Source organism: Myotis daubentonii, chromosome 2 (genome assembly GCF_963259705.1).
Source record: "Myotis daubentonii chromosome 2, mMyoDau2.1, whole genome shotgun sequence".
In the NCBI taxonomy this organism is placed as follows: domain Eukaryota; kingdom Metazoa; phylum Chordata; class Mammalia; order Chiroptera; family Vespertilionidae; genus Myotis; species Myotis daubentonii.
In genome coordinates this window covers 63,299,710-63,327,079 of record NC_081841.1, presented here as the reverse complement: position 1 = coordinate 63,327,079, position 27,370 = coordinate 63,299,710, and the positions used below count along the sequence as shown (strand labels likewise).

Below are 27,370 nucleotides of genomic sequence, written 5' to 3'. Positions count from 1 at the left end.
CAGTTTGTGGGGAAGAGCACAGGCACTGGAGTCAGAAAGATCCAGGTTTAAGTCCCACCGACTTCACAGGGCTACGGGCAGGATGAATGAGATCATGTGTTTACACGGTCTAACATAATGATGGCACTATAGGCACTTGATGTATGCTGGTTGCCTTTCCTTCTGCTTAACAAGTTGCACACTCAAAACATGTAGAATTATAATGAACAAAGGCTCTGAAAAATTTAAAATTCTACCAGTCTGGTTCATATATCCTCTGAACTGCATAAAAAGGAGCCATAGCCCTAACTGGTTTGGCTCAGTAGATAGAGCATCAGCCTGCGGACTGAAGGGTTCTGGGTTCGATTCTGGTCAAGGGCATGTACCTTGGTTGCAGGCACATGCCCAGTAGAGGGTGTGCAGGAGGCAGCTGATCGATGTTTCTCTCTCATCTATGTTTCTAACTCTCTATCCCTCTCCCTTCCTCTATGTAAAAAAAGCAATAAAATATATTTTTTAAAAAATAGGAGCCATATATTATCAGTATATTCACATTGTTAAAAATCACAGACTCCAGAGCCAAGGGAGCTGGGTTCAAAAACAGGCCCTTCCACTGCTAACTGGGTGACCTTGGGCAATTAACTTCTCTGTGCCTCAGTTCCCACATCTGTAAAATGGGGATAATAAGAGGACCTAACTCATAGGATGATGGTGAGTACCAAAGGAGTTAGTTTTACATGTAGAGTGCTCAGAGCAATGCCTGTCCATTGCAAGCACTCAATGAATATTGGATTTAAAAGTGTAGCCATTACCTTTTCAACAATGTGACATCCTTGGAGTGACAATATGACTAAATTCTAATCTTACAGGTAATGAATAGATGGCCTGGGGACTGAAGGGTCCCAGGTTCCATTCCGGTCAAGGGCATGTACCACAGTTGCAGGCTCCGCGCATGCAGGGAGACAACCAATAGGTGTGTTTCTCTCACATCGATGTTTCTGCCTTTCTCTCTCTCTTCTACTCTTTCTAAACATCAGTGGAAAAATATCCTCAGGTGATGGTTTTAAAAAACACACCAAACTTCTGACAGAAAAAAACTACCTCTGTATCTTAAGTTAACTATAACAATTTCATTCTAATACAGGGATTGGCAAAAGTAGGTTTACTGTTGTTCATATGGAAAATAATATAATAATTAATTAATGATAATACAAAAATAAACTGTTTCATGTACTTACAACTGTAAACCTACTTTTGCCCACACCTGTATTTCTTCCATTACCAAAAAGGGAGAATTTTAATGTAATAGTCATACTATAGTCAAGATGGGTGAAAACACCCTAGTTTTTTCAGCCCAGCTGCTAGTAAAGAATGTAAGTAAAATCTCTTTAGTGATGTGTTTGGTAGTAATAGATTCCCACACACAGTGTTAATTCTTGAGAAAGGAAAGAAGTTCCCTATATTCTACTGACTATGTACCAAGCACCTTGCTAGACACCTTATATTTATTATCTCATTTAATTTCATCACAGCCCTAAAAGGCTGGACACAATAAGTAATAAAGATTCAACATAATCTAAATTGTGGTATTAACCAACAAATCCGCCTACTTCTTTCCAGACCTCATAGTTCCTCATGCACCTAAGTCTCCCTCTTCAAAACTAGTGTCCAGGGAGATGCTGACAAAGAGCAAACCAGCTGGACAAACACACTAGGAGGAGGGGGAGAATTCCAGGCCTGAACAAGCCTGCCCCCTTCTCTAAAGTAGATGCCATCTGTCCCCAACAACCAAGAATGTGTCAGCAGGGGAGGGTGCGTGGGAAGCCATCAACCAAAGAATTTGTATGTATATATGCATAACCCAGGGACACAGGCAATGGGGTGGTGAGGGCCTGGGGTGGGGAAAGATGGGAATGGGCGGGAAGAGGTTAATGGGGGAAAAGGAGGGCCTATGTAATACTTTCAACAGTAAAGATTAAAAGAAGAAAAAAAAAAGAATGTGTCAGCTGAGATCCCAGAAGGTTAAAGCCACTGCACAAAGTTCACAACTTCCTCTTTTCCTCACACTTAATTATCGACGCTTTACATGTTAGAGCACAAAAGCTGCTCAAGGCCCCCAACACCACAGAACAGAAGAGAAGGGGGAAGTCACTTACTCTCCCAACTTTGCCCAGATAGCCAGCGACACCCTTAGGATGATTTCCGAACCTTCAAAAAAGACAGAATCCCAAATCTTTAAAACGGTGTGGTTAGGGAGGCACGTGGCAAAGAGAGTCAGAAACCACTGCATCGTGAAGACATTCGTGAGCGGGGGCTCGTATCCACCTGAAATAAAGCAAACACTCCATTTCTTCAGAATTGACAGTTTGCAAGATACAAAGGCACCCTCTTCCAGTCTCCCAAGTCCACCCAACTATGTTACTTTTCCTTACTGATTTGTTTATGGGGCTAAATTATGGTTCTTTCCTCTTTTTTCCTTCCTGTTTCTAGAAGGACACAGGTGTGTTTAATAAAAATCTCAATAATATGAACTTCACAAATTCTTTATGGTACTTCAGAAATCTTAACCTAACATTTAAATTGGTTCTGCCTATTATGGGATGCTGAAAATTAAGGAAAATGTTTTCCTCACCAAAAATGAAATTTAAAAAGAATAAAAAGGATTTTAGTCCCTCAAAAACAAATGCCGATTTCCAAAATATCCTAAAGCCCACTTTTACTCAAATGCTGCTCTGAAATTGCTCATTAGGAATTGCTTGTCTACTTCTTAAAGTATGCATAGTTCTCAGACCACAATCCATCCACAATGGAATTAAACTACAAATTAATTAGAGAAAGATAGCTGGAAACCCCCCCCCCCCCCCGCAAATATCTAGAGATTAAACAACATGAAATTTTAAAATGTGTTGAACTAGACTACACAGTTTTAAATATCTGAGATCCGGCTCACTTTGAAGTTTCTAAATTCACTAAAAAACACAGAGCTCCCTCTCATTTCCTGTGATGGCATAAGTATGCATTTTAATGAAGTAAAATTTAGATATGTGGACTGCTTCTCCCGCCTAATTACAGTCAGAATATGCATTTTCCCAAGTATAAGCAAAAAGAGATCTGCTCTCCTGCCCTCATTTTCTTCCTTCTTACCTAGGAACAAAGGGAGCATCTCTTCCCAGAGACTAGAATCTGAGGTCACTCACCCCTTGCAGGCCAATGCAGAGCACTTGGGGGAAAACATGGACCCCAGCACAGCGTGTCTGACTATGGGACAGGTTAAAGCTGTTCAACCCAGGAGTCTTATGAAATCCACCCAGGTGCATAATTATACTGCACAGCCAAATTAAATGAGATTATTCAAATGATTTAGAAGGAAATGCTTAGAGACACCCAGGTGTCACTAAAATTTCCAGTGTATTTTTATTGAGGAAGATTAGGTCTTCAAAATCATTTAATATTTTCCTAGGTTTAAATGTGTGGCCAGTAACTGGCAACCATTTACAGGAAACACAATACACTCTGACTCTTCTTTCTGGTCTCCTGAGCACAGCCAGGCAAGTGCATGCAGGGGCGTAACCACAGCGCTAGCTTCGGTCATCCGGGAAGCTGGCTGATGCCTGCTGGATGGCAGTGACGCTCAGAGCTGTAACAGAGCGGTCTCCATCGCCACCTTACTCAGCCAGCGCCTTCCTTCAGGGTTCAAGTTCTACCTGCAGCTCCTTCTCCAGCAAGAACTGGCCCATTCATCTCAAGTGAATCTGCATACCCTTAGCATGAATCAATAAAAGTAACATTAAACATTTCAACTCAAATTCTCTCCTACAACTTTATGAAAATACATAGTCCACTCTTCCATAACCTCAGGAAAAAAATCACAGCGTGTGCTAAATGGTACCTGCAGCTCATCTTTAAAGATGCCTATAGATTTGGTGCCAGCTTAGAGAAGTTTAACTAGATGGCGAGACATGTACCCCATTCTTCATCTAAAAGACAAGACTGTCTGGTACTGGTGATATATGAGGTTCCTGACCAACTTCCTAACTATGACCATTCAAAGGTTCAGTATGTGGCCCTCTGTTGGTTTTTTGTTTGTTTCGTTTTGTTCCTATTCTCTAAAAATCTATTTCATTGCATCAAACTCTCACCAACAGAAATCACTGAAAAGATGTATTTCTACTCAAGGTGTAGGCTCCTATGTATGGTGGGGTCAGAAAAGTAAAAAATTTTGAAGGTACAATAGCATAGAATCATCACTACCTCCACTCTCCTTGTTTGCAGTTCTCTGAAGAGTGTCCAGGTGCTCAGATAATTCAGGGAGCTTCAGTCTCAGGAGGTCTCTGAAGACAGCCATATCCACAGACAACGCCCTGAGATTATTGACAAAATAACTCTCGGGAAGTACCTTGTCAATAAGGTAAATCATAATCTGAAGAAAAAAAGATAAAAGAAATATTCAAATGGATCAAATGTAGTTAGCCAAAGCACACTGTTGTTTAAATGTGTCAGTACCAAATGTTCTGGATCTTCGAGGCTCAACTCCACCCTGGGTGAAGAGCATGTGCCATAATTATCTGGATAATTCATCATTATCTAAGCCATTCATCATTATCTAAGTAAGTTCTCAAAGCAGCTCAGACCCGCAGACTGCTATGGTCTACAGTTTCTACATGGGCTTCTAGACCTGAGGTTACCCATGGGTGCTCTGAGAAGTACGAGATGGAGCGCGTGCTTCCGCAGCAGCCAGCAGGAATCCCAACACTGGCTCCTTGAAGTCAGCAGCTTTCCAACCTTCCTACGAAAACCAAGACTGGCCCATCACAAAACACCCCCCTGAAGCCCATCTCAGGATTCACCTACCATCAACCTGGGTTATCAGAATTACTGATGTGGGCTCTTTGTCCACTTTCCTTTCCTGGGAGAATGCAACAAGGTTTTGTGTAAACAAATGAGACTTTAAAAATCTGGATTCCTTCCATAAGGGTGTCTCATACATAAGTTCTTCAAATTACTACTTTCATTCTGATTTTTTTTTTTATTTGCGTTACCTTTTCTAAGAAGTCAAGAACCACTAGAACGGCCCAGCAAAACACACATGTTCTAATCTCTGATCCCGTCCCTGTCAGCACACATGCTCTTCATATGCCCTCCCTGCTAGAAGACCTGCTCATTCCCCAGAGCACAAGAAAATCAAAATTGAGAACAAAATCATAGCTGACCCTACATGTTGGTGGAAAGTAGCTGTCTCACATTTTGATTTTCATCGTTTTGCAAAACCTAATTTCCCCAAAAAATTATCTCCCAGGCCTGCCAATGGCCCATTTTTCCCTCATCCCTGGCTTATAATTTCTACTTTTAAGGTCAGAGTTTTCACTAAGTCAATAAAGGTAGAGACATATTCTCAAGAATACCTGCCCCTCCCCCCAGATCTTTATTCCAGGATTGGGAAGGCCCTGGGAGCTGCTTTAGCCGTCCTATACGTATAGGGACAGAATTTACCAGGTAAATGTACCATCACTCTGAAAATAGGAACTTAGCAATAAAGAGTATATTCAATCCGTGTGGAGGGAGGTGGTCCCAGAGTGCCCAGGCCAGGTGAGGGGGGCGTGAGTTTCCCGCAGAGCACAGTGGCGGGTCAGACTTCGCATACCATGGTAAGGGAGGGGGGCGCACAGGATCACTTTTCCTCTAGGATAAGTTATGTAAGACTGAGGAAAATATTTAAGTTTTTATGAAGAAATTATGAGCCTCAAGATTACACAAAAACAAGAAAACAACAAAAAAAATTACTAATTCTCATAATAATTCTGTGACACAATGAAATTCTCTATCCCATAGCATCTCAAAGTCTGATGTCTTATGTCAGCAATGTCACTCCATCCACTACTGTATTTCAAGGACCAAACATTGCATCAAGAAGAAGAAGAAGGGGGAGAGGGAGAGGGATAGACAGAAGGAAGGAAGGAAGGAAGGAAGGAAGGAAGGAAGGAAGGAAGGAAGGAAGGAAGGAAGGAAGGAAAGGAGGGAGGGAGGGAAGAAAGATAGTCTCTTCAACAAATGGTGCTGGGACAACAGGACATCCAAATGCAAAACAAACTGAACCTAGACCAGCGGTGGGCAAACTACGGCCCGCGGGCCGAATCCGGCCTGTTTGAAATGAATAAAACTAAAAAAAAAAAGACCGTAACCTTTTATGTAATGATGTTTACTTTGAATTTATATTAGTTCACACAAACACTCCATCCATGCTTTTGTTCCGGCCCTCCGGTCCAGTTTAAGAACCCATTGTGGCCCTCGAGTCAAAAAGTTTGCCCACCCCTGATCTAGACACAAACCTTACACCCTTCACAAAAACTGTCTCATAGACCTAAATGTAAAATGCAATCCTATAAAATCCCTAGAAGATAGCATAGCCTAGATGACCTTGGGTATGGGAATGACTTTTTAGATATAACACAACACCAAAGGCATAATCTATGCAGAAATACTAATAAGCTAGACTACATTACAATTTAAAACCTCTGCTCTGTGAAAGTGAATTAGAAGACAAGCCACAGTCTGGGAGAAAATACTTTCAAGAGATCTATCTGATAAAGGACTGTGGTCCAAAATACACAACGAACTCTTAAAACTCAATAATAAGAAAACAAGCTTTAAAAACAAACAAACAAAAGAACTCGATTAAAAAATGGCCCAAAAACCTTAACAGACACCTCACCAAAAATAAAACAGTTACTAAGTGCAAAAAAGCAAGGAAAATGGTTTGCCTCCATTTAATAAATTATATATTTCTCTACTAATTACAACTCGCAGAGGCCAAAATAGCTGTTGGAAAAACACCAACACCCAATATTTTCCTTTGCATCAGAAGTATTTCTTCATAAACCCAACATTCCTCTGCACATTAAATGCCTAACCAGATTCCTAAATGATGATAATGTCATTTCATCCCACAAAGTTCATTTTCTTAAATATTCAGTTTCTGAGCTTTATTTAATCCATCTTCTTATGTGACTTTTTACTTTCTCAAGTACCATCACTGAGTCCTTTCATGATTTGATAGGCATTATAACCCTTTCCCAAACCTTCCCACCCCACCCCCAACCTGAATTGTTTATTTCAGCTTTTTAATAGAGCAGTTCCCATACAAGTAAAAGCTGGGGGGAAAAATAACTAAAGCTGATGGACTACTTAAACAAAATTGCTTCTTAATAAAAAATGTTTTAAAGTCATGTATTCGATTTGTCACTGCCTCCCCCGTCCACCCCTGCCTATTTGATGAACAAGTAGCTTCAAAGCTGTTTCCTTAAATACATGAATGGAAAAAGTGAGAGGGTGAACACAGAATGAGATGTGTCAGGCTGGCTTTATAATTAATTCCATGATGGGTATAAAACCAGGAGGAAATTTGCTTATCTTTCCATATCAGAATTAGTCCCCGGTTGAGAATATCACAACTGGTGTTTGCCACCGTCAAACAAAGAATGGGAGTGCGGGAGGTGCTCTTGAATACAAAGACGAAGTAACATCACAAAGCATTGCAATCAACAGCAGCCTGAGGATTCAGATAAGAAGAAGCAACCCCATATAGCCCCAAGCAAGTAAGGCAGTGGTCATCTTCCAAGTGTAAAATGCTTCCTTTCTTCTGAAGACTTATTTCTGGTGATTCACTGAATCATATTCAGACCAACATGCTTAAACTGCTAGTGTCCCATCTCAAAGTGTTTTCAGAATTTATTATTATTATTATTATTTTACTAATAAAGGCCCTGGGCATCAAAGATTAAAAGATAATTCGCTTCTATAACATTTCTCCAAGCAATCTGCTTCCATCATAGACATTCACTCTCAGCCTACCTCCTCCATACCTTATCCCAGATATGCAAGAATAAAGCAATCTAATAAGATCCAACCAGAATTTAGGATAACTGGTGGAGTAGGCGGTTTCTACCATGACCCTAGGGATTCCCCATCTCCTGAGAGTCACACTCTTCTATAAGCCCTTTCCCCGGAGTATGGGCTGGACCGAGTGCCTGGCTCCTAATGAACAGAATGTGGGGAAAATGATGAAATGTGACTTCTGATATATAGGCTTCAAATCTGTAACCTACTCTCTTCTGTGTTGCTCACTCTCTTGTTCATTGATGGATACCAACCAGAATGTTGCACAATGGTGAGCCCCCCAAAGCGGAACTAAAAAAGGGCTCTGACCAATAGCTAGCAAGGAACTGAGGCCCTCAGTCCAAGACCTGTGAGGAATTAAAGCTTTCCAACAACCACCTAAATGAACTTGGAAGTGAATGCTCCCGCCTAGTCAGGCCTTCAGATGAGACCACACCCCAGCCAACAGTTTGAATGCCACAATCATGTGACTCTGAGCCAGTTAAGCCACGCCCAGATTCCTAACTCAAAGAAACAGTGATGTAATACCAAGTTTGCTGTTTTAAGCAGCTCCTTTGTTATGCAACAATAAGTATTAACATAATTAATAACTAACTTGCTTTAAAAATAGATGTCTTCTAAGTGAATCTAACACCTAATCATCCTCTTCATATCTAGTAGCTACATGAGTCTGTCACTTGACCTGGCTTTAACCTGGGGGAAACGGTACCATGGGTAATTACGGTACCATGGGTAATTACGAAGGCGTGGCAAACACCTTGGAAGGAAGTGGGCATCAGGGAAGAGAAATTATAGTTCCAGTATTTAACTCTCTGAAGAATTTCAGTTGCCTTCTTCAGAGCCTGATACTCACTTTCAGAGCATCCCCTTCATTGCCTTCCACCACTTCCAAAATTAGTGCAGCCAGGATGTTAAAGCCTTGGCAGTACCCAACATTCTTGTTCCATCGGGCATAGGCCAACAGGACCCGCTTCAACACAACCCTGTCTTGCTCAGCCTCCTGGCCACAGTAAGAACTGCAGCCTGTGCGGTGAAGATCCTAAAATAAGAGGAAAACAGTAATTTTTTAAAGTTACTCAAAACCAAAAAATAAAAACAAAAACAGTAGTTATTTCTTTGCCTCAGCATTAAGTAGATTATCAACATGGACTGTAGTTTTTTAAAATTATATATGCAACATGGGTCAAAAGAAATTCCTTTCCTTTTTTTCCTAATGTTTTCTAATATGCTTAGACATTTTCAAGAGGAGCTGCAGTCAGGCAAATTTTCTACTTAAAGTGTTTCCAGAATTAACACAAAGAGGGACTTAGAATTAACAAAATTTCATATAAGTTGACAGTTTATTTAATAATATATCTCAGATAAAACAAGTCATTTCAACATATATATGACACATGCCAACATTACTTCTTCTTACAGAAAAGGATATAAAGTTTATTTAGCTATCAAAACTCCAAATAGTATTAAGGAGCAAAACCAAAATAGCAAAAAATGCGACCTGGATTGTAGAGGGACAGAAAAATCATTCTGTCTGAAACAGAAAAATTATTCTGTCCACATTGTTTTATAAATTTGTGTAAAACAGACAAAAATTTAACATTTAATCAGGGCAATATCCATAATTTTATTACCAGGCAGAGACTATGATTTTCAGGAGCTGAAGTCATTTTACTGACATAGTATTCACTTCAAAAATAAAATAAAAGATCTTCTTAATAACGTGATCATTATAAAATGTGATGTTTTAATTTGCAATTTAAACAAAATGAAAATATTTAAAATATACAATACTTCATCTGTGAGAAACACATTCTGAAATTCCAAATAAACAGCTGAAATGTCAAAATGTAAAAGCTTTTCAAGCATACCATATAAAATTCCATAATATATTTTTAGGATTTGTCTGAAACAGACCAAATTAGATCAGAAAGTAGCTCCTTTTAGTTAGTACTTCCTCAGAAAAATAGCCATCTTGTGGTGACCAAAATTTAGACGAAAAAAGTTTCCTTTTAAAACCTCAGCTTAGTGTCACACTGTGATGTACTCATATAAAATTAAAAGCGACGTGCTACAGGCTTATGTAAGAGAATAATAGCGAGATCAAATCGAATCAGCAGCGTTGGCTTTTGGCACCAGGTTCTAACCAACTGTAATGATCCAGGTAGGCAAACCGCTGCTGCCTCCAGGGCTGGCCTGGAACCCTGACCAGCTAGTTTAATTAGATTGACCCACCAGTCAATCTAATTATATTCATAAATTGTCAGTTAAGAAATTATCAAAGACCCTAATAAGAACCCAATTATTATAATAGGACTATCCTTAACTTTAAATTTCTCAGTTACTTTTATGTGAAAATCCAGTTAACAGCACTGACCAATGCTAAAAAAAAAAAAAAAAAAGAATTTATTTGTTATGTGAACAAATAAGCTGAATATGAATGGAAACATTTTATTCTTACTGGCAACACACAAACCTTTGAAGACAATGTATACAGTCAAAGTTCTTCATTAAAAAGCTATTAACTAAAGAAGAAACAGAAAATATACAGACTTTCAGACCATAAGGCTTGATGCTCTATCCAGGAAAGGTCTGGCTCTTGGAATCTTCCTTCTAAGTTAGGACAACAGGCCACGCTCAGGGGCATTACCTTGACTATCTGAATTCCCATTGAGTCATCATCCGGATTACTCCTTTCATTGAAAGTGAAGCGCAAGGTTTTGTCCCAATCAATGGCTATGCTGTGCAAATAATGATCTGCCAAGGTCAACCAAACCTAAAATATGAATAAAGAAGGATGCTAAAGTCAAATACATAATTTCACCTTTACTAGGACTAGTGATTGCATCCAACAAGAGAATGGGAACAGTTCCTAGACCAGAAACAGCCCACATGCAGAAATCCAAAAGAGCCTCCCTGAGATGTGTATTGTACTGAACTGCGTCAATTAGGACCTTTCATGTGTTTGAAATTTCAATTAATATTTGTTGAGTTCCACCATGTATCAAGCAATGGTCCTAACATTAGGAATACTGTTAAAACATTTTTTTCAAGTTTTACTTCAGTTCATTGAACTAGCTATATTATGTTACAAGCTTGTTATACTTGGCTCTGAACTGCTGTCTATGCTTGAGCAATAGCCACCTGAATCATGGAGAATGGGCCTTTTCTCACCATGAGGTCTCTGCTTTTAAATCCTCTCTCTCTCTCTCTCTTCCTCTCTTTCTCTCTCTCCCCCCCCCCCCCCACACACACATACACACACACACACTCACACTCACACATATGACAGATGAGCTCCCATAATGAATAACTTTTAACTGTTTTTAGAGTCAATGGATATTTTTACACATTATCCTGAAAAGCTGTTTCTGAAAGATGTATTTCTTTTTTTAAAAAAAATATATTTTATTGATTTTTTACAGAGAGGAAGGGAGAGGGACAGAGAGTTAGAAACATCGACGAGAGAGAAACATCAATCAGCTGCCTCCTGCACACTCCCCACTGGGTATGTGCCCGCAACCAAGGTACATGCCCCTGACTGGAATCGAACCTGGGACCCTTGGGTCCGCAGGCCGACGCTCTATCCACTGAGCCAAACCGGCTAGGGCTGAAAGAGGTATTTCTTAAGGTCATTTTTAATGTATATTTTGAGGAACCCCTGATATTCAAATTCTAGCAGAATTAGACTAGGTCTATAAATTGATATAGTAAGAGAGCATTTCAAGTTTTGGTATCTGAACATAGTTAGCAGGAATATCACTGATTAATATCTCCACTCAGACTTCTCTCCTAAGCATCAGAAACATATGTCCAAATGCCCATTTGACACCTTCAACTTAGATATCTAATAGGCATCTTAACCTTAATAGATACAAATCCGATCATCTAACCCATAACCACCTCAGCTACACATGCACACATATGAACACACACACCTGCCCCTCCCACCTGAGTAAACAGTAACTCTCCCCTTCAGTGAATTCATCGTTGACATCCTATTACCTCATATTCAATCTAATAGGAATTCATGTCAACTCAGCCTTGAAAATACATCTGAATCAGACCCCTTCTCCATCTCTTGCCTAAGTTATTATAACTCTCTACTAGTCTCCCACTTCTGTCCTTGTCCCTCATATTCTCAAGTTAGTAGCCAAAGTGGTCCATTTAAAATATAAGTTGTATCATGTAATTCCCCTGCTCAAAACTACCCAATGCTTCCCATCTCACACCGAGCAAAGTCCTACTATGGCCTATAAGGTCTTACATGATCTGCCATCCTCCTAACCCCATCACACTACCTCTATGACCCTCTCTCCTATTGCTTTCCCCCTTTCACCATGCTTCAGCCACCCTGTCCTCTTCCTTTTGCTTGTATATTCCTGAAATGCTCCCACCTGAGTGTTTTCTGGCATACTCTTCCCCCAGGGTAGCTGCATGGCCCACTGCTCACCTCCTGCAAGGCCCCATTTAACTGTCACTTTGCTGTTTAAAATTCCACCTCCTTATCGCCATTTCCCACAGTTTCGCTTATTTTTCTGCTTTATTTTTATCCATGGCACCTATCACCATCTGATATACTTTATATATTTTATTCACTGTAAGCTCCATAAGTATAAACATTTTGGTCTGGTTTTTCTTTCTACTGCTATATCCCCAGTACCTAGGACAGTACCTGGTGCAGAATAGATAATCAATAAATATTGAATGAATGAATAATGAAAGGGGACATGTTTCAAATTACTAAATTTAGAATATCATTTTTTACATTCCAGAGATTTAAAGAGGGACAGAGTGATGGCCCTTTTGTATTTCAGCCCTACAAATCCTCCTTACCTTTCTCCTCCATTCTTTTGGTATTCCTGTGGATAGTCTGGCAACTGCCTTGAGAGCATCATACCACTAGGAACAAAGAAGAAATATTGGCAAAATGCTACTACTGACCTGGGTAAGCACTTTTCAATCTTTTTTTCATCTCGACATCTGTAGAGCATAAACTCTGCACAGTACACTGGGTAACAGTCAACTTCTTCCAGCCAGATATGGCCAGTGTGAGGACTATGCCTGCCCCAAGCCCCACCTTGGCACCCTAACACACCTGTGATCCATTTGCAATCCACGAAAAATAATTGGGAAGCAGTGGTTCAGAAACCAAAACATGTATTATGGATTCAGAATAATAGATGTTTGGTTTTGTAAATTTTTTTCACACTTGCACCATTAACAGAAAGTACAAAAATTTTCATGGTAAGTATAAACCCAAGCGTCATCTGTATTTTTAAAAATGATTTTTCTTCTTATGCTTGTCAAAGTTTTCCCATTTCGAGAATGTATCTCAGTATATTATACCCTGTAGATACCCCAAAAGAAGAGTATTATCAAAACCAAAAATAAAGTTACCTGCTGAAAACCATTTTGACCTAAAGACGGCTCAAGAGTGAACTTCAACTTTGTGTCAACTCCTAAAAGAAAAACACATAACTGTTATTTTGGGGGGAAAATAAGTTACATCAAAAATAGAAGTAAAAATTAACGAACCATCATGAAGCTTTTTATTTTACTAATTTTTAGTCAATTTTGTTAAAGAAAAAGAATATTGGTTGTTACTATAGAAAAAAGTATCCTATGGCACTAGAATGGAGTTTTTCCCATTAGATGGTGGTTTCCACAGCTGTCTGGAGTGGTGCCAAACCAAAAAAACAAATACGTTTTAAAAAAAAAAAAAATCACAGGCTTGGAGTTAGAGACCTCCATTCAACTTTAGTTTCTAGAGTCAAATAAATAATTTAACCTGCCTCAGTCTCAATTCTTTTTTCTTTTTTTTAATCCTCACCCGAGGATATTTTTCCATTGATTTTTAGAGAGTGGAAGAGAGAGGGAAAGACAGAGAGAAACATCGATGTGAGAGAAACACACAATTGGTTGCTTCCTGCACACGCTCCAATCAGGGCCCAGGCTGGGGAGGAGCCTGCAACCAAGATATGTGCCCTTGACCAGAATCGAACCTGGGACCCTTTGGTCCACAGGCTAGTGCTCTATCCACTGAGCCAAACCGGCAGGGCAGTTTCAATTCTTTATCTTTAAAAATTAGGATAAATAATACCTATCTCAATAGATAGTTGTGATGATTAACTGTAAATCACCTAGCACTATATCATTAATATTTATAAAACTTAGGAAGAGAATTCTCTACTTACAGAATACGTTTTCTAGCGCATTTGAGTGGATTATGTCTATTAGGGAAATGTCAGTGGAATATCAAAAGTTATAAAGATAATGTCACTGCCCTCCCACTTATGGAATCCTTAGTAGTCCTATTGGAGATTTCCTGTTTTTAAATTCTGTCTTAATAAACTTAGCTATTGGAGAAAAAAAGTTTGTATGTTTAGGCATAGACTACAAGCTAAAAATATAACGGAACTCTAATGCTAAGTTACCTACAACTTTAGATAAAGTTCCAAAGTTTTAACTTTATTTTGGAACTTCTCTGTTCCAAATCCCAAATCTATGGAATTGAGGTACATAAACAGGAGAATACATAAAGACTATATGTTTGATATGTATATTGGGCTTCTTTTAATTCAGAATTCCATGTTAGAAGCATATGTGCTGTCGTTATTGAGGTAAAATTAAATGACAATTTTTATTCCTACTTAAGTTGTGTTTTAAAAAAATAGTATAATCAAATCTAAAAATGCTATATTTTCTTTTCCTACAATTTCAAAATCAATGAAATTACATTTTAAGTCACTTTTTAAAAGACATGACTTGAAAGTTCAAGGATGAAGATATACCAAACATTAGCCACAGTATTCAGTTTTAAATGATTGTCATTTATGATGAAATGTTTGCTTCTAAGATGTTGATAGCAGATTAGGTTTTTACTGAAAACCTCTCCACAACTACGTAGGGCTTGTACGCGGGTAGGAACAATCTTCAGAATTTGCAAAATTATAATAGTAAAGTAGACCAGTCTTTTTAAAAACATGCTAGTATATGTGGAGTCAAGAAGCTGGAAAGAAATGTGTGTGACTTGCCCAAGCCCAGGCGAGCATGCAGATGCCCTTCGTGGAGTCCTGGAAGAAGGCTGTGAATACATGAGAGGGATCTCAATTTCTAAAGTCAAGCTGTGGTAGAGAAGCCCAAGATATTTCTTTTCAAAGCTTCGGGTTCAAAACCATACTCTGTCCAGGTAGATAGCATTGTCTTCCCCCACTATATATCCAGCACCCCCACAGATTCTCATCTCTGTGAGCTGGTTTAAATGCAGCTCAGGCCTCAGTGCCAAGCAATGATGCAATGGCCACAAGAGTGCCTGCGGCTCCCGCGCAGGATTGAAGGCTGGAGGAAACACACCCGGCGGTGAGGCTGCTGTCCAGACCCTGGGTGCTGAATGGAGGAGGTCTAATCATGACGTTTGCTTTAGTGTAACAAAGACCAGGAAGTTCGGTCCGCACGGAATGATTTCTATCGACCTAAAAGCCCGGATTCCCTGGATGTAGTCCCCAATATGCTCCCAGGACTTGTTCGGAGCACCTGCCGAGAGTCCTGCCGAGTGCCCGGCGGCGCTGAAACCCAGCTGCGTTAGTCAGTCAAAACCACAACTATTTTCTCCTGGTCAGAAATGAGTCACAGGCTTGAACTAGAATTGATCATTTGCTGCCTGTCTGCAAAAGCTGAAATCAGGTCATTTTCACCGACTCGTCTAACTGAATGAATGCGGGGGGGGGGGGGGGGGGCGCGGGGGGGTTTATGTTTCATCTGATCATCACAGCTGTTCCGGGTTCAGAAATACAAAACACTTCCAATGTGGGAAGGAGATTTTTTTTTTTTAAGGGTAAAGTAAGACGGTGAATAAACACTACAGTCTCTGTAACTAGACACTTCCTTGGGGAGAAAAACAAAGGAACCACGAGGTTCGAAAAGGCAGCCACGCTTTCCACCCTTTGGGGGCTGAGTGCCTCGGCAGATTCGCCTCTGCAGCCTCAGGCTAGCAGGTCTCCGAAGGCGCTGGGAGGCAGGGGCTGGGGGAGGTCGAACCCGCCTGGAACCCAGCTGGTGCCCCTCAAGGGGCAGGAGAGCGCCAAGTGCCGGGCGAGCGCAACTGGCTCCCTCTGCGGCCACCCTTGCCAGAAAGCTCTGAGCCCAGGCTCCCGCGCCAGGGCCGGGCTCATGAGCCCCAGGGAGGGAAGCCGGAGGGTGGAGCAGGCGCCGAGTTATGCAGCCTGGAGAAGCCGGGATATGTAGGCACAGGCTGACAGCAAAAAGGGCCCAGCCTGGCACAGTCAGGTGCGCTCCCAGACTTGACCTGGAAGAAGGGATCTCCAGGCTGCAGAAGTGTTTCCTGCCCGCTCCGAACCCGGACGGACACACACACACACACACACACACACACACACACACACACACACACACCAGAGGCTCCAGGCGAGCTGACCCCACACTCACGCCGCGGGACCCTCAGCAAATTCCTCCCCTCACCGCCCATCCCCAACCCCGCCGATTTCCCCTTCGAATCCACTGCCGTCCCCTCAGACCCGAAGTGTCAAACCGGTGCTTTTCTCCACCTCTTTCAAATGAGCCTGGCGCACAATTGGTAGCGCGGCCTCAGGCAGCCCGGGCAGGCGCCAGCACTTGCCCAGCTCCGGGCACAGGCAGGACCAGACCACGCACAGGCCGCGGGAGTGGGGGCCCTCGGGCTGCGAGCGAAGCTGCGGGTCCTCCGCGCCTTGGGAGGCCGCTGCCTCCGCCCAGGCCCTGCTTGCTCTTCGATCTGCCCTCCCAGGTTGACCCAGCCCCCCTGCGCCAAGCCGCGGTACCCCGCACCCGGTACCCCCCACTCGGCGGCCCGCGGGCGCTCCCCGGCCTAGGCAGAGCCCAGCTGAGGCAGAGGCGTGAGCAGCACCAGCTCCCGGGGCGCCGCGCTAGTGTCCGGTGCCCCGTCTGCAGCCCGGGGTCCTCACCCGGCTCCAGCGTGCAGAGCAGCCGGGGCGCGGTCCGGGAGATGCAGCTGCGCTTCTTGAGCACATTGCTCAGGATGGTGCCCACGCCGCCGCCGCCGCCGCCGCCCTGCCGCTTCAGGCATCTCCCTCCGCGCCTCAGGGAGCCGGGCAGTTTGTCCTGCCGCATCCAGGAGCGCCCCGGGCTCCGGTGCAGCCACAGTCCACCTAGGCACCCGCCTGCCCCGCCACCAGCGCAGAGGCTTCTCGGGAGGCTCCGAGTCTGCTCAGTCGAGGGTCCCTCGGAAATAGCGTGAGTGCCGCCAGTGCTCGGGGCTGGAGGGGACCTGCGGGGCACCGCCGGAGCCGACGAGCGCCAGGCGGCCAGCAGGCATCTGCAGTGCGGAGCCGGAGCCGCACGGCTGAGGCTGGAGACGGCTTGGGGCGGGGAGGAGGGCGGGAGCGCGCAGGAGAGAAGGCGGCGCTCCCGCCCCCAATGCTGGCATCACTGTGCGCGGAAGGGGAGGCTCTAGGGCCCGGGAGCAGCCGAGCTGCGGAGCCCGGAAACCCCGAGCGGGCGGGTGAGCAACCGCGCTCAGGAACCAGAAGCGGCAACGGAGATTTCCGAGCTTCTCGCAAAGTCTGGGAGGGGATGGAGTGGGCACCAAAGGGAGAGAGTCTCCGGTGCAGAACACCAGTGAGATGCAAGTCCCCCCTTCATCCGAGCAACGTCGGAACGGAGGTCATCCAGAGGCTGGCACATGGCGAAGCCTGAGCTTCATCCCAAATTGTTTTGAACTCTTTCCTGGCAGCTTAGAGAGGCACAGCGAGCACACTTAAAAAAATGGTAATAATAGCCCTAACCGGTTTGGCTCAGTGGATAGAGTGTTGGTCTGCGGACTGAAAGGTCCCAGGTTCAATTCCGGTCAAGGGCATGTAACTTGGTTGCAGGCACATCCCCAGTGCGGGGTGTACAGGAGGCAGCTGATCAATGTTTCTCTCTTATCGATGTTTCTAACTCTCTATCCCTCTCCCTTCCTCTCTGTAAAAAAAAATTCAATAAAATATATTTTTTAAAATGGTAATAATAAATGGTCTTTATCTTTTAAAAAATATATATTTGTATTGACTTCTGAGAGGAAGGGAGAGATGAAACATCAATAATGCTCAACCACAGAGCTGGTTCTTTATCTTGGAAGTATGGGTTTCAAGATAAAAAGAAGTGTTCCCAATTAAAAGCAGTTTTGTTTTGTTTTTTAAAGTGCTTCCTCATCTCCAGCTAGAAATCCGATTCAGTAGTTCAGAACTAAGTATCATTACTGTGTGTGTTTTTAAAAGCATTCTTAAATTACGGCACTCACCAGTGAAATGTTAATCATAAAAAATGAATGAAGCCCTGGCCGGTTTGGCTCAGTGGATAGAGCATCAGCCTGCAGATTGAAGGGTCCTGTTCGATTCTGATCAGGGGCACATGCCCTGGTTGCCGGCTTGATCCCCAGTAGGGGACGTGCAGGAGGCAGCCAATCAATGATTCCCTCTCATCATTGATGTTTCTATCTCTCTCTCCCTCTCCCTTCCTCTCTGAAATCAATAAAAAATATATATTAAAAAAAAAAAAAGAATGAAGAATGAGGAAGGAAAGGATGTGGGGGGAAATAGAAATACATTTGTATTTGCTAACATTAAAAAAAGGAACACTAGGTGGATAAACCAAAAACTAATTTAAAGAATATTTATGTGGGATATATCTGATAAAGGGTAAATATCCAAAATTTATAAAGCACTCATACAACTCAACACCAAAAAAAAAAACAAAAAAAACCCACAAATAATGCAAGTTAAAAATGGCTGCAGGACTTGAATAGACACTCTCGAAAGAGGACATACAGATGGCCAATAGACATATGAAAAGATGCTCCAAGTCACTAATCATCAGAGAAATGAAAATTAAAGCCACAATGAGATCTCCTCCCGCCTGTCAGAATGGCTATCATCAATAAATCAACAAACAAGTGTGGAAAGGATGTGGAGAAAAGGGAACCCTGGTGCACTGTTGGTGGGAATGCAGATTGGGAATGCAGCCACTATGGAAAACAGAATGAAGGTTCCTTAAAAAATAAAAAATGGAACTGCCTTATGACCCAGCAATTCCACTTCTTGGTATATATCCAGAGAAACCCAAAACACTAATTTGAAAGACTATGTACACCTCTGTATTCACTGCAACATTATTTACAATAGCCAAGATATGGAAGCAACCCGAGTGCCCATCCATAGATGAGTGGATGAAAAAGCTGTGCTACATATGTGCAATGGAATATCACTCAGCCAGAAAAAGAAATGAAATCTTACTATTTGTGAGAGCATGAAACCTAGATGGTATCATGCTAAGTGAATTAAGTGAGAGCAAGACAAATACCATATGATTTTACTTGTGTTTATAATCTAAAGAGCAAAATAAATGAACAAAATAGAAACAGACTCATAAATACAGAGAACAGTCTGATGGTTGCCAGAGCATGAATGGATTAAAAACTACAAATTGGTAGTTACAAAATATTCATGGGGATATAAAATACAGCATAAGGGAATGTAGTCAATAATCCTATCTAATAAAAGAGAAACATGGTAATTAGTGTACGACCGATACCCTTCCCATTGGCTAATCAGGGTGATATGAAAATTAACTGCCAGCCAAGATGGCGGCCGGCAGCCAGGCAGCTTAAACTGAACATGAGGCTTGCTTGCTTCAGTGACAGAGGACTGCAACATTCCCCGCCTGCCTTGCCGGCCTCTGAGCTTGCAGTTTGAAACATTGTAACAAATATAGAAGCTAAACAAAACCCCAGAAACCAGCTTTCAGCCAGCTGGGATCTGAGAGCTGGAGTTGATACAGAGTTTCGATTATAGAACCTAAACAAACCAGATACCTGCTTTCAGCAGCTGAGGCCTCAGAGCTGGAGCCAGAGCTAAAGCTGGCTCAGAATAAAAAAAAAAAAAAGAAAAAAAGGAGCATTTGGGAGCTTCAGTCACCCACCAGCCTGAAAACAGCCCTCAGCCCCTCACCCAGACTGGCCAGGCTCCACAGTTGGGACCCCCACCCTGATCCAGGACACCCTGATCCAGGGCAAACCAGCCAGCCCCACCCATGCACCAGGCCTCTATTCTATATAGTAAAAGGGTAATATGCCTCCCCGCACCGGGATCAGCGTGACAGGGGGCAGCGCCCAAACCCCCTGATCGCCCTGTGGCTCTGTGTGTGACAGGGGGCGGGGCCACAACCTCCCTATCAGCCCTGCTCTGTTCCTGACAGGGGAAGGCGCCCCAACCCCCTGATCGGCCCTGCTCTGTGCCTGATAGGGGGAGCTCCCCAACCCCCTGATCACCCTGCGGCTCTGTGTGTGACAGGGTGCAGCGCCCCAAGCCCCCCACCCCACGGGCCCTGCTCTGTGTGTGACAGGGTAGAGCCATAACCTCCCCATCGGCCCTGCCCTGAGTGTGAGAGTGGCAGCACCCTAACCCCCTGATCAGCCCTGCTCTGTGGGTGATAGAGGGCAGTGCCCCAACCCCCCCCCCCCACAGGCCCTGCTCTGTGTGTGATGGGGTAGAGCCATAACCTCCCCATCGGCCCTGCCCTGAGTGTGACAGTGGCGGTGCCCCAACCCCTTGATTGGCCCTGCTCTGTGGGTGATTGAGGGCGGCGCCCCAACCCCCTGATCCGCCCTGCTCTGTGTGTGACAGGGGGCGGTGCCCCAACTCCCCTATCGGCCCTATTCTGTGAGTGACATGGGGAAACTCCCCAACCCCCTGATCGGCCCTGCTCTGTGCGTGACAGGGGGGAGCTCCCCAACCCCCTGATTGACCCTGCTCTGTGCGTGACAGGGTACGGAGCCCCAGCCCCCCTGATGGACCCTGCTCTGTGCGTGATAGGGGGCAGCGCCCCAACCCCCTGATTGGCCCTGCTCTGTGCGTGACAGGGGGTGGCGCTGCAACCTCCCCATCGACCCTGCCTTGAGTGTGACAGGGGGCGGTGCCCCAACCCCCCAATCGGCCCTACCTTGAGTGTGACTGAGGGTGGCATCGCAACCTCCCAATCTGCCTTGCTCTGTGCTTGACAGGGGGCAGCGCCCCAACTCCCCAATCGGCCCTGTTCTGAGCCCGACCAGGGGCTGCACCTAGGGATTAGGCCTGCCCTCTGCCACCCGGGAGCAGGCCTAAGCCAGCAGGTCGTTATCTCCCGAGGGGTCCCAGACTGCGAGAGGGCACAGGCCAGGCTGAGGGTCTCTCCCCTCCCCCCCCCCCCAGTGCACAAATTTTTGTACACCGGGCCTCTAGTATTGTAATAATTATATTTGGTGAAGGTGGATACTTGAAATATCAGGGGACCACTTTGTATAGAATATGATTAACCACTATGCTGTATACTTAAAACTAATACAAAATAATTTTGAATGTAAACTTATTTGAAAAATAAAAATTTTTTAAAAAACCCATTTATGTGGGAGAGAACAGTGTGGTCTGAAGAGACAAGAATGGAAAACTGAGCCTTCTCCGGGTGTGCCTTACATAACATAGCTTTGACTCATGTTATATTAATAAAATAAATAAAAGAAACCCCTAAAAATTGGAAATGAATGAACTCAATGGGATATTTCTTTCATGACACAAGAGCACAGAAAAAATAAGTTGCTTTAGAATACAATGTTACGACTGAACATGAATGGTGATTCCAAAGCAAATAGAACTGCAACAAAGTCTTACATTTCATTCAGTAATATTCTTGTCATTGGTAATACTGGAGTTATTTTTTAATTCTTTTTTTAAATTTTATTTATTTGTTACAGAGAGGAAGGGAGAGGAGAGAGTTAGAAACATAGATGAGAGAAACATCGACCAGCTGCCTCCTGCACACCTCCTACTGGGGATGTGCCCGCAACCAAGGTACATGCCCTTGACCGGAATTGAACCTGGGACCTTTCAGTCCGCAGGCCGACGCTCTATCCACTGAGCCAAACAGGCTAGGGCTATTTTTTTTTTTATTCTTATATATACCATAGACAAAGCAAATAAATAATTGTGGTAATGTCAAAAGGAACCAAGATGTTTTCAGTGTAACAGAAAATACAAGCATACCACAAAAAAGTTTTTCTTAAATCTTTTCAAAAATACATATGTATCCACGGATAGGTTTAAAAGTAAGGACAACCAAGCAGCTATGAACACCCACAGCACCCAGGTTGTGGTCTCAAAAACAATTCCCCACTAAAAAGAACCAAGGGCTCTTTGGAAGTGTGACTGATCCCAGATCTGGGCCAGAGAAAGTGCAAGATGAGCCTGAAATATCTTGATGAGCTCAGAAAGGAAGCAAGTGCTCCAAAACTAATGGGGTCATCTCAAAAGGACACAGGAGCCACATGCATAGGCTTCTGTTGGCCAATTTGAGCATCAAAACCAATGGCTGTTATTGATTGAAAAGTGTTGAATATTTTTTATTTTATTTTTTATTTTTTTAAATATATACTTTATTGATTTTTTACAGAGAGGAAGGGAGAGGGATAGAGTCAGAAACATCGATCAGCTGCCTCCTGCACACCCCCCACTGGGGATGTGCCCGCAACCAAGGTACATGCCCTTGACCAGAATCGAACCTGGGACCTTTCAGTCCGCAGGCTGACGCTCTATCCACTGAGCCAAACCAGTTACAGCTGAATATTTTTTAAATGTATTCCTAATGATACTCTGAAAGAGCTAAAAAAAATTAATAAATAAAGAAGTCATTCTAGTAACACTGGCACACTTATTTTGTAATCAGTACATTCTGGGTTTTGTGAAGTGACCCCAGTGGGTCCTTAAATAAGAATTTAAGGACAATGTCAGAAATGGTACAACCCTAAGCATGGAATATACATTTCATACATAAGAATCTGTTAAAATGAGATTAGTCATCTGCAGAAATAAATCAGGTGGATAAGGGATGTGTAAACTACTCAGTTCTGCCTGCCCGAGGTAAAGATGCTTTGAAAAAGGCAACGCTCTGCCTCATCATTTCAGAAGATGAAGTCATCGTTTAACTTGGTCGTGACTAACTGGTATAGGTTCCACACCACACTCACATGGAGAAATCTATCCTTCATCAGCATGATTATTTTTTAAAATATATTTTTATTGATTTCAGAGAGGAAGAGAGAGAGAGAAACATGAATGATGAGAGAGAATCACTGATCAGCTACCTCCTGCATGCCCCCTACTGAGGATTGAGCCCACCACCCAGGCATGTGCCCTGACCTGGAATCAAACCGTGACCTCCTACTTCATAGGTTGATGCTCTCAACCACTGAGCCATACTGGCCGGTCAGCCTGGTGATTTTATAGGTTTGGTACATGTTTGTTTCCCGTTAGCTTTCTCTTCATTTTAATAAGATGTCCATTCACTCTTCTGGTCCATCTCAATAATAGAAAGAGGTCTGGTGCTTGGCTTTGGCCAATTTTTTACAAGGCACAACAGGCCCCTGGGGTGAAGAGAGTGATGAACACCCAGAATCAAAGACAGAAAACTGGAAGGAGAGGTGGAATTCTGGAAAACAAGCTGGTAACTGCATGCACAGTCCCGTCTTCCCGAGTTCTCATCTGCTCAAACCTCAGACGGTTTGTGTTCTATTTTAACAAGAGAGGCTATTCACGCCCAGCTGCCTGCACTGGGCCAGCAGGAAAGACAGCCTTGCCCGCCAAGAGGAGGAGCCAGGCCCTCTGCTCTCCAACACTGCCTCTGGGGAGCAGGCGCGGACATCCAGCTCCCAAGGCTGGCTGACATGCCATTCAGACCATCTGGTCCCTTTGGCTCTGACTCCATGCTCATCGTGCAGACTTTTGATCGTCATTTCACTTCCCATAGAAACTTTGCCACAGAGGAGGGAAACATACTCACCAGTTAACAGTAGTCAATACCCCTGAGTTCAGTAGTCAATACCCCTCACTCACTCTCAGTGAGCTGAGGAAATCGAATTCCGGGATGGCCAAAGCCAAAGTCCTGGACCTAGCCTGCTAGCCCACTCAGACATGTCATGACTGACAGCAGGCCTCTCTCCCAAATCCTTCTTCAGCTCCACTTTTTACTAGTAGTCACAAGCTTGTTTACTTTCAAGATGAAAATTCTATTTCACCTCTGTTATATTTATTATAAGCAAAAACTGACTCGTTTTTCTTTTAAAAAAATAAAGTTTCCTTAAAAATGTCCCATTCTAAACTTACACAGAAGTTGAAACTAGGAAATAAAGTCTTAAAGAGTTTCTATTATTATAGCAATAACTAGCCGGGGAATTACATAATATTATTTTGTTTACATTAGAGAGGAAAACCAAGACTGCCAACATTTATAGCAAACATAATTAAATGGGCACTAAAATACAATGCTCTAAAAGCAGCCGCGGCACAAGCCTACTATTATAGTTACTGTGTGAGTCATAGTTTCTTAATCATGTCTGGAATATTGTTTTTCAAATAGCAAAAGATGTCACCGGCCGTCAGCCTGCAGAGGAAACAAGGCCGGCATGGACGCTGCTTGAGGACCACAGCGGTTGAGGTTGCCCCCCAGTCCACCTTACCATCACTCTTTACTGATCAAGTGATTGTAACTCATCAAATAGTATCAGTGAGTTCGCATTTGGGCAAAACGGTACCTTGGTCTGGCCCCAAACAATTACGTTTTAAGCTGAATTTGGGGAAAAGAAGGCTCAGTGAAAACTTCACATGGGGTGTGAATGACTCGGATTGCTACAGAAAATGAATGTTTTGAGAAAATGCCCTGAATATCTCAGAGATTCCACTTCCCAGGGAACATCCCGGGAGACAGGAGCTCCCAGGAACAAGGGAGCAGGGCTCTCCAGGCCTACGTGCTGGGAGCGAGGCTTTCTTAAAAGCAAACCATCCCTTTAATGGGAAAAGGGGGAAGAAGCCAGAAGAAAAAGGAAGCCCCACATAAGAAATAAAAGCTGTGTCCCAGGGGCTTCCGGAAGGGAATCAGGTCTGGGACTTCCGTGATTTCCTAATGCTGCTATTTTTGTATAACAGTAAAGTCTTAAAATAAAAAAGGCCTACGTGCCTATCTTCAGGGACTGAGCAGAGCTAGTGGAGACAATTACCAAGAGAAAAGGCCCCCAGGAAGCCTGCTGTGAGGAGAGAGAAAAGGCACTGGGAGCCAGCTGCCGGGAAAGGGGCCTGGAACCCATCCCTGCAGCCACAGCTCCAGCTTTTAGGGAGCGGCTCACCTGCACAGAGCCTCCGAGGGTCAGAGCACCTAACCAGGTATCGGGTCTGGTGCTGTCGCCCACTGACAGAATGGGTACATCCTTGCACTCCTGCTAACAGAAAGAGTGGGGGTCTGGTGACAGAAAAGCCACAGTTCTCCACTCTGCTCCTGGAGGTCTGTGAGCCACTACTGAGCACGACAGTAACTGGCCGCTCTGTACGACGTTAACACGCTCCTCAGACCTAAACATGGGGCTTAATAAGCGGTTCTTTCTGCTCCTCCTCCATGATGGAGCCCACACACTATGAGCTCATGGTGACAAGCATCAGAAAAGTCTCTCATGAGAGAGACTCAGAGTCAGGGCAGTGGAAAGAAATGGAGGGGGAAGGGAAAAACCTTACAGTGATCTGACACGTCGCATTCTATACGAGACATTTTATTTTCTTACTGCATGATTTTCTCTTCTTAGTCATAAAAACCGATTTCTCTTTTTAAACACGGGCATCCTTGAAGACAATCAGGTGTGCCTTTTGTATTTTGTTTATTTCGGAGAAAGGACTCTGTCAAGCATGGCACAGAGAGGCTTTGAAATTCCCACACCAAATCCTACTCATACCATCTCTACCTCCTGAGGGTCCCTGCTTATGCTTTCTCAGACCATCCCCTTTCATCGGATATTTCCAAACACAAAGTCACCCCTAACACTCCCCCCAAACACACTCAAATATTTGGGGTGACGTATTTTAAGATTAACTAGTTTTATTTACAGACCAGAAATATGTGTAAGTTAAAAACTTATATAGTTATTTAATTCACAGCTGGAGTGGAAGCCCCATTTTAAAGTATATACCAGAAATGTACTTAACTGTACTTTAGTTGGAAATATCCAATCAAAGGTCCTCGTAACCAGAAACTCATAGATAACCCAAGATTGTAGAAATCATCCTATTAGTCTTCTTGGCTTGTAAAATACTGTAAAGTATTTTCTTGCCTCAAAATAACTGAAATTGATTCAATATCACTTGAGGTAGGTTCATGTTGACCATATAAAGACATCTTTGTATTTCTTTTATTGATTGATTTCATTCATAAACATGTATTCATCAACTGCTGCAGAAAAGGCATTATGCTATGTATGGCCAAAGAGAGTATGAATTCAATACATTCTCTACCCTCAAGAAGCTTACCTTTTACCGAGAGAGAGACAAATGGGTAGTGGAAGGCAGTGTGAAAAGTTCACTTTCATCCTATGCGAGTACTTGTAGGGATACCATTCTCTCTGCCTCCTTCCAAGTATCGTATATTCCAATGCTTTCCCAGAGCTTTATTTCACTGAACTATTAAATTTCACCTGAAAGGAGGCCAAGCACAAAGCTCATCTGTGTGCTTTGAATTATGATATTCACAATTACGTCCACATCAGGATGAATGTAACTGGAAGACCCATCACTTTGGGAGATGAAAGCATTGTTTAACCTGGTCATGATTAACTAGTTAGCTTAGATTTCCCCACCTTTTGCACCCAGCCATTCTAAGATTCCTTTGACCCCGTCAAGGAATATGAAAGGAGATGTTTCTTATAAATTGATGCAGATTAATTTAGCTTGGAAATATATGTTCCTCAAGAAGAAGGGTAATGCCTTTGATAAGGGAATATGCTTAATTTTGATGGGGAGAAGAGAAAAGCATCAGGAAGAGGAAAGCGATTAGAATCAACATTAATATTGGCCTGGGAGCCTGACATCTCCCAGCCGGGTTCATTCAAAAGAGAAGACAGAATGTGTGGGCTGCTGAGGGAGTGTGTGACAGCACAGTCACTGCACCTAATGAGGCCCTCCAGCACGCAATGTGGTGGGTTAGAAAAGTGCCGGCCACAGAGGCAGGCACACCAGGGCTGGAATTCTAATGCCCATATTTATCACTGTATGTGCTTGGGCAAGCTACTTAATTTCTGGGTTTCAGATGCCTCATCTTTAGAACTAACATCTAGCACAGTGCTGCTACAAAACAGGCACTCAACGCATTTATATTGGGTGTCCGCCTTGTCTTAGTGTTTGTTGTTACTGTCCAAGATGAAGGTTAAGGTGGCCCTGTTAGCAGTTTACCCAGAAGTCTGCCCTCCAGAGGACCCAGGGCCTGATCCACTGGCCAGAACAGCCCCCTGAGGTCCTCACCACACACTCCTCTTCTATTCTCTTACCCTGGTGCCCTCAGTCACTGGAAGGAATATTGAGACTAGCTTCATGTTTACTCCAAAGGGCTAAATCCGAACTGGTGAATTGGAGTTAGAGAGAGGCGGATACAGCAACATTTAAGA

At 43.4% G+C, this 27,370-nt stretch overlaps 1 protein-coding gene across 4 annotated transcripts in view; it reads right to left on the bottom strand.

Annotated features, from left to right (window-relative positions):
• The window catches only part of TBC1D30 (TBC1 domain family member 30), an 88,202-nt gene that overhangs the window by 23,271 nt on the left and 37,561 nt on the right, over nt 1-27,370 (bottom strand). For 2 of the 4 annotated variants that reach the window (XM_059683506.1, XM_059683507.1), the window contains exons 1-7: nt 16,833-17,241; nt 13,270-13,331; nt 12,706-12,771; nt 10,520-10,645; nt 8,726-8,911; nt 4,231-4,399; nt 2,136-2,304 (exon numbers count right to left, since the gene is read on the bottom strand). In XM_059683506.1, the coding sequence (XP_059539489.1) occupies nt 2,136-2,304; nt 4,231-4,399; nt 8,726-8,911; nt 10,520-10,645; nt 12,706-12,771; nt 13,270-13,331; nt 16,833-16,998 (944 nt within the window). In that variant the 5' untranslated portion in view covers nt 16,999-17,241. Of the gene's footprint in view, nt 1-2,135; nt 2,305-4,230; nt 4,400-8,725; nt 8,912-10,519; nt 10,646-12,705; nt 12,772-13,269; nt 13,332-16,832; nt 17,242-27,370 lie in introns of those variants that run through there. The other 2 variants (XM_059683504.1, XM_059683505.1) reach the window with 1 other exon arrangement.